Raw genomic sequence first — 14719 nt, 5'->3', positions numbered from 1 at the left:
TTTATTTCAGTGTTCTTTGAAAAAGGGATCACTGAGCTGCATACTCGGTCTAGTATGTCTAACTGATGAGTGCCCAAATATTAATATTGTATGAGAAAGGAAATGTAATCTCAAATGTATTACATGTATTACACCATAGTCCCTCCACATATGTGATTATCAGTCACAGTAAATATTGTCAAGAATGAATAGAATACCATGTACAGCAACTGGACCGCTTTTTATGGACATCGCCGTTGATGGCGCCTCGCCGTTACCGAGGAGACCGCCTATCAACAATCATGCCGTTTTACTAAAGGTTTCGAAATAACAAGTGTTCCGCGTTAAGTGAAATATTGACTTTTATATGTTATATTTGCGTGAAATATTGTCATATATATAGTATCAAGTAAGATTACACGATAATTGTGTAGGCACGCTGAAATTTTAGGTAATATTGAGGAGAAACTGTAGAACTACTTTTAAGTACTCGTCATGTTACGAAACAAATATGTGTGTGCTACGGCCCATGTGCTTGGTGAGCGATGACTGCAACAACCTGTCGGATTACGCCTGAATACAAAGTACACAGCATCGTCCCAACGTATTGAGCATTTTGTTAGCTCGTGGATATCCCAAGAAATCTAGAATTTAAGGGACAAATTCTTCTCTAAACAGCCTGAATTATCGTAAATATGTTTATTACTACTTGAGCGTTGGGAGGACAGAATTATCGGATCACTGGGTTTCAGAGAACAGGTGTTCTTCAATTAATTTCCGGTGCTTCAAATTAACGTTGATACGTTGGTCTGCTTACGTTACGACAAACAATATTGGTATTTGATAAAAGGAAGAAAATATCTCGAAGAATTCACCATGCCGAAAGGGAGACGTTTTGTACCGTCCACTGAAATGGATGGTGTATGGGTAAGTTCGTTGCAATGTATGTATGTATTAACGAGTTGATCGTGTCATGTTGTATTTTGTAATCGAATGTCGGGTGACATGTTTTAATTAGCGCTGCAGAGGCCTAGAGCTATAGAGGCTAGATCATGTAGATACTAGCTTCATTTTAATCATAATAATTACATGTTAACAGGTCAGGGTTTGTACATGCGTAAATAAAAAGAAAAACGAAAATCAAGAGATTTGCTTTCATATTTGATAATCATACTTCTAGTTCTACCCGTAGCTAGATCCCACGACACCCATCACTACCTTTTGTTGTTATTGTTATTGTTTGTTTATAATTATTTGTTTTCATTTCTGATTCATTCACAACAATGACAATTTATCATCGGTGCTAGAGTAGTAACAGTTCTTGCCATAAGACTATTATCGACATTGGACAGAAATTAATCTCTCCAGTGACTCGACTTATAATTTTATAACGTGACTTTTTTTGTCCCCCTTTCCCTTCAGTTCAATACACGGGGCTACCACTCAGCTCCACTCTTCAGGAATACCTGTACAAGTACAGGAGAAATGCTGTCAACTCGATTTAGATCCGAAACAGCGGCGAGGCAAAGACCTGCTCCACCTCCTGAACCATTTGATGACTGGTCTCAGGTAATACGAGATTTTATTCTATTGTAAAAATCTTTAGCAGGTGTGTTTGTTTAGAACTTTAAAGTTGTATGTATAGTTGAGAAATTTGGATACCAGGAAAGTACATTAGTCAATAAGGCTATAGTAAATTTATACATAAACTTTTGGATACAGTTTTCTTAAAACATATACAACTGGAGTCAATGGAGGAGATTGTGAATTCTTCAAACATTCAAATGAAAAAAGTGTTTATATACTAGTGGGAGATTATAAACAACTCTTGTCACAGAGAAAGTGTCATTCAAGATATTTTTTATTACTTGCATTTCTAGACTTTCAGACCATCAAACTTTAACAATGATAAGTCGTTTTAACTAGGTGACCACAAAAAGACCCTAAAAGTTACTATCAACAATGAGAACTGCATGTAAGTTTTATGTCTAACCTACATGTCATGTAGTTGATGTTGCCATGGGAAATATCAATAGGTAATTGATAAGCTCTAAGTAGTCTGTGTGTGATTATAATTATAAATTGAACAGATTACTTGACATTCATAAATATTTTGCTTTGATTCAATTGATTATTTAATTATGGCCAATTGTAAACAGAAGTAGTTATGTCATAGTTTGTTTTATTCTATGTTTAATATTTAACAACACAAAGAAAGAAAGGGGGAAAAAATTAACCACAACCTCTAGAAGTTAAATTTATAATCTGCTCTCCCATACTAACGTAATGAATGAAATTATACCTTGGTATAAACTTTTGTGGGAATTGAGTCTGCGTTTTTAAAATGTTTGAAAAGTTCAACCGTACTTTCATACATCTTTTTGTTTTGACCTTTGATTGGATCATTTTACAAAGATTACAAATGGAGATAGGTTTCTACTGCACTGAGTCACTCCTGAAATAAACTTTACTGTACATAATGATACAACTGGAAAAAATTGTCTAAATTTCACCATCGTGCCGGCACCCCCCCCCCCCAACAATACAGAAATCTTAGGAAAAACATAGATTAAGTCTGGATCATTCTTGTTGTCTGTGCAATGTGATAATCTCAAATCACAGACAACCACACAATTCCCCTCAACAATAGAAACACTAGTAGAAGACTGTTGTATGCATGACAATAGAGAAAAGAGCAAGGGAGCAATTCCCATCTTTATTACTCTACCAACAATACCAAATATACACTTATGTTTTCTTTGTCATTTAACCTGAATAGAAACCCCTGATTGCAACAATTGAATCGTTGAGTAGAAAGTGTTAGGTCTTAAATTTCTCAAAGTGTAATTTCGGAGTTGACAGTTCAAGGTCGCTGTACATACTAAAAGTGTGTCATGTATACTTGTACAATTACTGTGGCTGACTATGGGGGACTTTTACTCCATGAAGTATTTTGACTATGAATACCAAAGTGTAGAAAACAAGCATTTGAAATGTGATGCTGATAATAAAGGTTGTCTCCTCCATTAACATTCCATTTGTATGGTCCACACTAATCCAATATTTAACATTGTTTCTATATGTTGACACTACCTGTTATACAGTCATTGGAAGTGAACAATGGTATTTACAATGAGTTGACAGTATTAACAATTACTATAGTAGTTGCTAAGTGCAGAATGCAATCACATCTCAAAGCTATACACTTAGTAGTACAGTCATTTTGTATTTTATATTGCATTTTGAATTTTGCATGACTTATTTTGAAAATGATAAGATTGATTCCTTCGTGTAGATTTTTTTTGTGAATTTGAATTTTAGTATCTATATGATATCAACAAAGAATGTTTATATACATATATATATATATATATATATATATATATATATATATATATATATATATATATATAACAAAGAATGTTTATATACGTATATATATATATATATATATATATATATATATATATATATATATATATATATATATATATATATATATATATATATATATATATATATATACATGTATTCTGAAGACTTGAGCAAGTCTAGTGTAGCACATGTATCTGTAGTTCTTCAATACATTAACAATGGTATTTTATTGATATATATTCTGTATCAAAAACCTGAGTTAGAAGCACAGCTTGATAATTATAATAATAATAATAATAATAATAATAATTATTTATTCCCACGTACAAAAAGTTGATACAGAACAGAACAAAATATCCTTATGTATATGTACATAAACGTGTTATTCGGGAAAAGGGTGTGGAAGTAGTTGTTACACAACTAATCGAGTCCTCCCCTCACAAAACATATGACACTCATCATTTAATTTTGCCCTGTTTCAATGAAGACTATTTAACGTGGTAGATGATACATGGAAATACACTGAAATTACAAAATAAATTAAACATGAGCTCTAGATCCCGAAACAACCAGACTGTAGACATTCCCACTTAAACTCTGACCTGCATTGTATAGTCCTAATATGCACTGGTATTTTATTCCATAGTTTCGCACCTGCATATTTTATGCTGAAATGGCCTGACCTATGTTTTGTTCTTGGAATATTCAAATCGCTTCTCCTGCTTTGCCGTGATCAAATTGTATAGCTTAGAATTATAGACAGGTTTGGAATGACTGTGTGTGTGTCTGCATATATACTTCAACTCTGTGTCTATATATTTCTCTACAGGGAACCTATAATGAAACCAATCCATTCTCTCTCCATGACAACCGGCATTCATTTCAAGACCATGGAGTATATTTTGGTCACGTAAGTTTGCAGTATTGATCTTTTCCATTCTAGTTAATTAAGTTTATATGAATATGAAATCCACACTGTTGAACTTTTGATATTTCAAATGAAAAAAAGGAAATTAATATGTAGATAAATTACTGTATAGTACCCCTGAACTTCATTTTGAACTGATTTGATGCTGTCCCATGTTGCTGGACCTGTGACTATGCTAGAGGTGGTAGAAAGAGTGCTAGTGTGTCGAGTCACAGGTTTTTGCCAGCATATTAATGTAGATGGGCTTGCCCAGAGACTTGTCTTGGTATGTGTTACCGTGGATGTATCTCTCCTACTACATCCATGGTATTTAACAATCTCAAAAAGCTCTCCAAACCAGCTTTTTGAAATAGTAACTCTAACACCTAGTGTCTTGGCTAGCTATGGATAAAATGATAAAAGCCAATTTGGATTTTTCTATTTGTTTATATCACAGCTATGTAGGTTTACATATTACAGCGTTGTGTGACACATAGTGCAATTTACTCAGTTACAAATCACAATGGACATGTAAAATTACCTTTTTTTTTGAACAAAAATCAACACATCTGGTATTCAGGTTGTTGTGTGAACCTTGTCTGAAATGAACAATAGTGATGTTTCTATGCAAGCTATAACCTTTGACCCCTTGTCATCAAGCCCCCCACTTTGCCTGGTTGATTTATAACCTTTAGGTGAATTGTCTACATGAGAACACTTCACCAGGACTTCTCTAACCCTTGGATGAATAGAAGACTTAGCCTTGTATTAGTAAATTGTGTACTAGAACACTTTTCTGCTGTTTAGCATCAATTTACTGCTCAAGTTGTTATGAAAGGGAACAGTTTGGCATGAAATTATTGGTCACATCTAAATCACATACTGTATTTTACAACCGGTTTTCTAAGGCTTAGTACAAATGCATATCCCCCTGCTTGTTTGTCTTTTTAATTTTTCTTGCCCACCTTTCTTGCAAGAACATTGATGTGTTTTTGCAGTATTCTTTTTTCAGTATGAATTTTTTCCCCTTCTTTTCTTCACATGTATCATTGTGTTTGTTAAATTACCTTGTTTGGCAAGACTTCCATTCATCCATTTTTTTGAGATCTCAAATTTGAAGTTCTTATAACTGTGAGAAAGCCAGCTAAATGAAATCAATTGTACATGTATATTATTGTGCCTTTTATTATTTCTCCGTTTCTAAGTTTCAGGGATGACTAGTTTTGGTATAACAGTATTTCTAAATTTATGAACTTTAACTGTTTATCCGCCAACCCCGAAGATTTATAAACTAATGTACTAATCTACATGTATCTTTTTTCAGGGTCTTGGTAAACGTCTTTTACCCCCAACCGAAAGACAACACTTCTCAAAAGACCTAGTATCGTGGGAAAAGAAAGATTTCTATGGAAAAACAAATTACAAAGGGGAATATCAACAAAGACATTGTAAAAATCCTCCAACGAGGAGAAGATTCCCTCAAATTCATGAAGAAGGCAAACCCGGACCTAAGAAATTAGACACAACTACGTCAGACTGGTATAGAGCTCCAGAGGTGCCTCATGAAACTTCAACCCAAGTTCTTGCATCCTCACAGGAACCGTTTTTGAAACACAACCCTTGGAAGTATTCATACAAAGCAAGCACTGCCAGACTTGTACTGTAAAACTTAATGCAACGTTCATGAAAGTATGGGAATGTGGCACTTTAAGATATAAATGTTTATCATTTCTGAGGTACAGTTCCTACAGAAAACAGCAAGGTGGGAAGGGGGGGGGGGGTATTACCATTGTTGCTAGGATCAAATAAACAAATCTTTAAAGGTTCAATCATGGAGCATTTTTTTTATGATTTCTTAAGACGAGATAGTAGACGTCTTCAAAGCATTGTGACAGAATGTAAAGCTTATAAACACCGACTGCTCTCAGTCAATCACGTTTTTTGAATGCGAACTGAAATAAGACGATTAATGCCAGCTGAAAGGAACAGTTCCATTTACAACACTGACCACAATAATCCTAGCACTATATCCAATGCTTGGTTTTTCTTTGAACCATTGTGTTGGTAGGTTCTATTGTTAGAAGTCACTTGTACTGTCAAAGGCAATTTGAATACAGCCATGATACCCTGCCAGGCAGTCTGGTACTCATTTATTTAGCAGTGGATAATGGTTGTTGGGCTGTTGTTAGTTGATTGGAATGTGTTATGGGAACTGCACAGAAAAGCCAAGGATTTATAAAACTCAGAGTCTAGTCCGCACTGGAACATATGATAGGATTTTTAGGCACAGATTAACTGAGATCTCGTTGAACTCAATACTTTCATACATTGAATCACAATGCCAAAAATTTAATGATAAAACCTTGACAGCATTGTTGCATAATACAATTCAATACTTGTAGACTAAATAATTGTGTTTTTTTATATTGTTGATTCTGTGATATACCCCAGATCCTACAGTGATTTGGCACAACTACAACTTATATACGAATCCATACATTCATGACCAACAAATTGTTGTTGTCATCATATAATCTTCAGTTCAGTATTGGCTATTCAGAATTTCAAATCAAAACTTGTTTCTTTATGTCATTGAATAAATCAAGGTAGCAATTTGTATACAATTTCTTTGAGTTGCAAGGAAACTTTGACTCACGAGGAACGTTTTTAGAGATTATATGGTATTTGATGACAGTGTTAACTAAACAGTACACATTTTGTCTTCTAGTACTTTGCTAAAAAGATGATGTTCTTAGCTACTACACACCATTGATATGACAAGAATTATGTCAAAACCATCAAATATAGTATTTTACACAATCATGACTTGTGTTTGGCTGTAAGATACATGTTGCTGTGTTGTTCCGTCAGCAGGGGTAGTAAGGCCAATGGAGGCATCCTGACATGATGTATCTCACACTAGCATAAGACTTGTGTTACTAAGGAGCATAATTATACATGATTAATGCAATGCAAGGAACTAGAAATAATATTTTTTATACAACTTAAGTCTTTGATAGCCAGAAACTTGGTTGAGGCGCTGACGTTACAATGTTGTTAGTCTGTAAAGTCAAAACAAATGTTGAGTCAAATCCCTGGGTAGTCTGAAAGATCCAGTCATTGGTCGACTTATGTAACCACTTGCTACTACGACAGAAGTCGTCCAGGTAGGCTGGAGCATATTAAAATAAGTGGAAACAACAACATATCTTTCAGGCTAGTCTCTGGGCTAACTCTTGGCAGTTTTTGGTATTCATTGATTCATTGATTTTGTAGAAATGGCAGTTAGCCTGAGATGAGCAAATGAGCTGTTTTCAATGTGCCATTATAAATGGCATATCACTCATAATTGCATATGTCCTGTAAATGTCTACATTGTGATGCAAAGTCACAGACTGTCATGTACTTCAAGTTTGTACTGAAAACGTAGTTGACATGGTCCGAGATATATAACTGTGCCTTTATCTGAAAACAAATTGGATTTTCATGTTATGCAATGTTTAATGTGCCTTCTATTTAATAACTAATCAAAAGTTATGCTTTAATCCTGATGCCAAAGTGTGTGGCAGTTCTCAACTCTATGCAGATTTGCTGTGATGTTTGTTTGTGCAATAAAATATATACTTTTCTTCTCATTTTCATAGTAAAATACTAGCTGTTATAGTACCAAGGTTATAGCTAATATACTTCAGAATGCAGGGAGGGATTCAATTTTTTTGTACTGGAAAATGAAGACGTTTGGAATTCTGAGATCCAAAAATTGATGTTGTTTATAAGTTCTCTAGAAAACAGGCCCATATATGGTGTTGATATCAATATCATAAATTATAGGTCTGAAAGTGTTTACATTTTGATATTAAATCATGTGTATTAAACGCCATGGCTTGAGTTCTTCACTCAATCCATAGGCATGCAATAGTTCATATAACTTGTATTCTGGAGAAAGTATTCCTGATTTAAACGTAAATGTGTGTTTTTATCTAATTATATCGATTTGAGCAGCTACATTCATAATGTTGTTATTTTATGTAGTTAAATTCATGCGGGTTTCTTTCACTGTTGATGTGTGTATCATGGCCGAAATTATAAATAAGTTCTTTACTGATTTTACATTTTGACAAGAAACTCAGTGAAGATGCAGGCCACCTTGCACAAATTTCATGAAATTTTTACTCTTCAAGACAACAGAATTTTTGCATTGCTCATTCATTCAAATTTTAAAAGAAAAATCTTTTACATTTTCATATGAGTTTTATCACATAAAGTGATTCGACTTTGTAACTTTACTCAAAACAAGAATTGAAACGTGCAAGTTTTAAGTGACAACAATGATGAGAAATGGGTATTTTATTTTGGCTCTTTAATTTATAAGGTAACTTTAGTGTATTTTTCTACTTGAAAAAACTATGTGGAACAACATACAAATCTGTGTTTGTAACTTAATACATTGCAAAAACTAAAGAGTGTGTTTTATTATTGTACGTACAATAACAAACATTTTACACATTTTTTAATGTTTTGCAATTTATTGAGTTACAAACAATGACTTGGTGCATGTTCTTTCACTTTAAATTTCCAAGTAGAAAAAATATAGTAGAGTTGTTTTATCAATAAAAATCCAAAATAAATAGCCAATTTTCATCCATATGGCTACTTTAACATGATGAACTTGAACGTGTTACAGTATTCATTGTCAGGAACACCTGAATTCATAGTTAAGGACGAGTGACTTCACTTTATCACTCATATTTGTACCAGGAGAAGATAATTAGATATTATGATACATTTGTACATCAACAATTCAAGTATTATGTATAATTAAATGAATTTTGAAAATACTTTTTTTGAAAATGTTCTCAGATGGACCTCTTGCCAAGTATTAAAATACAACTCAAAGTAGTCCATAACTTTCATTGTGCCTTCTATCAAATACCTGTTTTAGTATATTTTATGATCACCATTTCCGTCCATATCGACAATGATCGCCGGTTCCGTCCACGCTGACGATAATCCCAACATGCTTTAAAAGTCGGTTTAAAATGTAACGGTATATTTCTATATTCTTATAGGTTATGTGTTATGTAAGGTGTTGGGTCTAATGTTTGTTTAAAAAGGTTTGATTTGTGAATCATGTTTTTGTAACTGCTTGAAATAATTGTGATAATAAAACTATGTGGAATTGAAAAAAAAAATGGTATTGTATGTTTAATTACCCCTCAATTCTTTCCCTACAAAACATATGGTGCCTTTGAAGTTGTCATTAATATAGTTATGAAATTCTTAAACATTGTTCATTAATTTACACAAATGGATTGCCTCAGTCCTCTCCAGGCCTTTTTATAAAATATAAATACATTTAGTCATGCTTAAAGAATTGACATTTTTCTTTAAGATAAGACACAGTTTATTTTACACCAAAAGAAAGTACACTGTGCAGAAGGGATACAATTGTTGCATGTGACTGTCTCTCGCAAAGGGGTTTATGTACATTGTACATGTAATACTGCTGATGCATGTGACTGTCTCCTGCAAACATTGATTTACATACATACAAAAATACAAGTACATTGTAAAATGCATTTGTTACTTACACTTGTCTGTCTCCTGGAATCGGTGATTTATAATGCATTTGTTGTATGTGACTGTCTCCTGCAAGCAGTGATTTACATACATTGTAATGCATTTGTTGTATGTGACTGTCTCCTGCAAATGGTGATTTACATACATTGTACTGCATTTGTTGCATGTGACTGACCGTCTCCTGCAAACGGTGATTTATATACATGTATATTGTAATGCATTTGTTGTATGTGTTAGTCTCTTGCAGTCAAGATCAATCAAACCCATGCTTGATATCTTCCACACTCATGATTGTGCTATCGTGATGTGATGCATTTTTTTTGTCTGTCAAAAATTATTACAAGGGCACATGCTGTCTTTTATTTAATCCTTATGTATTAAATCATAGACCCTGGACGGTGTAGGGTTGAGAGTCTATCACCCTCTCAAAGAGAGACAGACACATGCATCAATTGTATCTGTTCTGCATGTCAATTCTACACAGCTTAGTATCTTCTGCTGTATTAGTACTTACGAGCAGCACAAGGGCTTAAATAAATGAATAATCACACAATTCTTTACAATATTTCATCCATTTTTTATTTTGTAATCAATATTTACATACCTAACAAAATATTTTGGATTTTTCTCTTTTGCAAATTTTTCAGTTTATCCTCTTTCACACAAATTATTGGAATTTCTCCTTGTTAGAAAAAAGTTGTTAATCTGTAAAATATGTAGCAACACTCTACGAGTTGTTTTTGAGTTCAAAATATGCCAATGAATACACAAGCACTCAAGGACCATAGCCTCAGTTGATATACTGATCAAATTTGACTCATGATAAAGTTCAGAGGTCATTTAATATGTTGAATACCTTTTCTTTCATCAACCTTGTTCTAACACTCCATCAAGTTCCGTTACAACAATACACAATTGATTCATAAATGTCGACAAATGATTGAGAAATTGTACCTAACTTTTATAAATAAACTTAAATACATTATGTAATGATGAAAGAAAAGGCAAAGTAGTAAAGGCAAAAATTACTGTAAGACAAACAACAGGAGCAAAAGTTGAACATGATGAAAGAATAAAAAATATTCCTCTCCAAGAGAAAACTGAGAACTTTTTCATTTCTAATGTTCACTGGAAGGAGAAAAATCCTGTTTGATTTTTCACTTTTTAAATATAAAATAGTACTTTTCGAAGGTCTTGGTGAGAGGACAGGCATAGAAGACATCCAACAAAAAAAAAAAATTCAACACCCATGACACATTACTACTAGTACGGGGAAACAATCTAGTAAAACAAAAGATACAAAAAATCCAACATTGAGGGCGCCATGCCAAACAACTGCTGTAGTCCTTTGGCAAATGTTAGTATTACAAATCGTACATTATCATATATAAACCGTTATTAAATAAATGTTCAGTTGACAGACAAATATTGCACAATGTCTACATCCTCAAAAAATATTGAAATGTAGGCAGAAACAAAAAAAATCCAAATTTGAAACTGTTCCAGTGAAAACATTTCACACAATAATTTTATATACAGCAAACTACACAGTTGATACTCCCTATGGCAACAAAATGACAGAATTCTGTCAAAGGATTGATTGAAATTCTGTTTTCTTCAATTTTGTTTTCTCATCTTACCTTTTTCCCAAATCTTGATATTTGTATTATTCAACACACATAATTGTATGTACATATTTGTGTACAAGGAAGACAATTTGCCAATGTAGCAGACCCCTTCTTCAGGAACAGACTACATATTCTTTCATCCTCTGTGAAGCCTGGCCTTCTTGCTCCTATGATACAAGGAGCTAGCCATCTGTTCACAGCCCTCATCTTGAGGCATTAACACCTTGCAATTAGGTGAAGCTAGAGATTCTTGCAATTACAGCAACTTCCTATCTCGTGATATAAGTACGTTCTTAGCCAGCACATTAGTGTATGGCTCCTCTTTCTACCTCAATTATATGGACACTAGTTACCAGCATAGTTGCATGGCTGTCTTTCTACGTCAATAATATGGACACCAGTTACTTCCATCAGCTGGAAGTAGTCCTCCTGTTACTAACAATATAACATCCACAATCCACCAAATTCCGAGTCCCCCTAATGTTAGTAATTTTCCAACAGCTGTGCCGGTGTATCCTAGACAAAATCTATCCACTCCCAAGAATCCAAGCAAGACAGAAAAAAGCAGTGTTGGTAAGAAATAATGGTGGGTATATCTATGACAACAAAAGAGAGAAAAACAGTATTTTCATGAGTAGTGTCTCCATGCAATTCTTGATTTAATACATATGCAGTATTCATTGATTTCATTTTAAAGATGACAATTTATTTACAACAGCCCACTGTAGTAAACCCCTGACGATGCTGACGAGATGTCAGCGAAACTTTGCGATTCACTTCCATGAAATTTGTTGACTCTGTGAGTAGAAATTTTCATGAATAAGTATGAACCCAGAGTCCATGAACATTCAGTCTTGCAATTTATCTATACTTTAATTTTAAAACTCATTTTTCATCTTTTCACTGTACTGCTTTATTAGTGACTACTAGTGTTCAAAACATGTCTACTACTAATCACTACTATGATGTTTTTTTTAGAACACACAGGGCTCTTTTACACACACTGTTTAATGGCTTTATGCACTACCTTACAGTCAGTAGCCATGACCAAATGAAAGTGCTCACTTTTCCAAATCTGGGGCGCCCTCCTTCATGCAAAAAGGTCAGAACTTCAGAAACTGGAATATGGCATAATGAGATGTGGTATTAATTTATGGCAGAACAACTGTGCATAATTTCAGTCCTTCTGTCTTCATTACATTAGAGGGACTGTGATAGAGGGACTCGGTGGTAAAATCAATAACGTAACTGTTGTACTTACTTAATACATGGGAAGCCACCTCTAAGAAATGTTCGTTTTCCATAACATTCAATTCCTTCAAGTGCATGACACTTTTTTGATGTAAACTCCACATCTTCATAGGCTTGGCCCCCAAACTGTAAAAGAAAAGATATCCATTATCAAGACACCTGTTTTCTGTATAATTTAAATTTGAACCCTGTAAAGTCACTGGTAGTCCCTATAAGAAGTAACCTCTCTGCACTGCTGAGAGTTATATGGGAGTTATCAACATCACAGATAGGCTATATAAGTTACTGATAGTATGTATCTCCAGAAATCACACCTGATTTGAATTTTCCATTTAGGTGATATCATTGGCTGATTCTGCCCTTCCACACAATACTTTCACCCCTGCTACCTAGGACTTCCTTGCAGGTTGCTCAAGACATTCAATTTCCTATTGTCACATAGACAGTGGTTTCTAGTGGTTTTTGTCTATGCTTTCCATTATGCAACATTTTTGTTGTTTTTCTACTAGCAATGATTACTGAAAACAAAAAAAAACTTTCAGTACCGAGGCACAGAAGAGAGTCAATGGGAGTAGGTTTTGAGCTTGGAATAGCTACTAACATACTTTATCAAGCTTTATAAGGGATAGGTCATGTTTGTGAACATTGCATTACTAGTGCTCTCAAAACTGATACCACATACTTAGTGTTGAATCAGAGCTTTAGTATCACCTGATCTTTCATACAAATACTCGAGTATGACATTATGACAGATCTGGAGAAAAGGCAATGATTGCGAGGCGAGTCAATATCTGTCCAAAAACAGAGTCTGGCCGAAATCTGCATGAGTGTACTATATGTCTGACTGTTGTTTTCAATGCCTTTCTCAGTTATGTGAACAATTAGATATTATTTCCCAATATTTGTCTCTGTCCAGCCGAGGAAAATATGAGTGACCTAAGGGGCCTTGTCACTACAAGTCACTAAATAAGTAGTGACAAATCCTTAGGTCATGGGTATTTTCTGGCTGAATGAAGATACATATTGGAGAATAACATAATTATACCAGAGCCAGTAATATCAAAGAAATATTGGGAAAATAATGGCAATTTGGAAAATTTTAACTCAATTTCGAACACCGCAGAACCAGTAACATAGACACATGATGATGTTGTTGTGACGTAGAATGACCAGAGTATAGTTCTTGTTCAACTTGGCTCATGCATGGTATGCATAATAACTTGTTACATCACTAGATCCTTACCTTTACACATCCATACCCTAATTCTTCCCTAGCTGTACTATTACCATTGAGATCTACAAGGTCTTCACATGCAATGTACTCATTAGGTCTGTAATAATTAAATACACATATGTATACATACACTAAATTATTGAGCATAGATACAACACTTGGTCCTATTCTGTACAAAAATGTGTCTATTATTTTACTGGAGGCACAAGTGTAGGTCTGTCATCGTTCTGATCCAATTTCGCAAAGGGCACTTTTAAATAAATCATGAAAATGGAAATTAAAAAATGTGTATATAAACTTGTACATTTTTTTTAACACAGACACAAACGTATACGTAACACGCGTACACACACGGTTTTTATACATGTATATACATCAGGAGATGGGAATGAATACAGTACTTCCATGCAGACCCACTCTATAACTACTTCCGGGCACGAGTACGATATCAAAAACTGAAATTTATGTGAACCCAAGTTCACAATACTTACAGGTATGAACAGATAATAAGAGGCGAGTGTGGTTCATACGTATCACCACAACTTTCATTCCAGCAGGGCCCCTCTACTGGCACTTCGTTAGAGTTTGCAAATCGCCATAATTCGACTACAACAGAGATAACAAACCAAAACATTGTCAAAGACATGTCATTTGACGCCATTTTTTGTACAGCGCCCCCAAAATGGGTCCTCTAGACACATAAACATTTTTTCATGAAGTAAAGTTTTGATATTTACTACCTTACGACTGTAGGCTCACTTCTAT

The 14719-nt window shown here is 34.2% G+C and overlaps 2 protein-coding genes across 2 annotated transcripts; one reads left to right on the top strand and one right to left on the bottom strand.

The window, feature by feature from the left end:
* Positions 1-517: 517 nt before the first annotated feature.
* Positions 518-6024, top strand: LOC144446393 (testis-expressed protein 36-like). The gene is made up of 4 exons (XM_078136142.1): positions 518-906; positions 1402-1548; positions 4184-4264; positions 5586-6024. Exons 1-4 carry the CDS (start codon positions 856-858, stop codon positions 5925-5927), a joined length of 621 nt encoding a protein of 206 aa, XP_077992268.1. The 5' UTR covers positions 518-855; the 3' UTR covers positions 5928-6024.
* A 4424-nt stretch (positions 6025-10448) lies between these two features.
* On the bottom strand, positions 10449-14613 carry LOC144446583 (TM2 domain-containing protein 2-like). The gene is made up of 4 exons (XM_078136383.1): positions 14446-14613; positions 13964-14051; positions 12731-12846; positions 10449-12065 (listed from the first exon to the last, which is right to left on the bottom strand). The coding sequence occupies exons 1-4, from the start codon at positions 14598-14600 to the stop codon at positions 11852-11854; spliced, it is 573 nt and encodes a 190-aa protein (XP_077992509.1). The 5' UTR covers positions 14601-14613; the 3' UTR covers positions 10449-11851.
* Positions 14614-14719: the final 106 nt, after the last annotated feature.

This window comes from Glandiceps talaboti, chromosome 15 (genome assembly GCF_964340395.1).
Source record: "Glandiceps talaboti chromosome 15, keGlaTala1.1, whole genome shotgun sequence".
Taxonomy (NCBI): Eukaryota; Metazoa; Hemichordata; class Enteropneusta; family Spengelidae; genus Glandiceps; species Glandiceps talaboti.
Note: the sequence above shows the minus strand (reverse complement) of the source record. Positions and strands in the feature narration are given on the sequence as shown.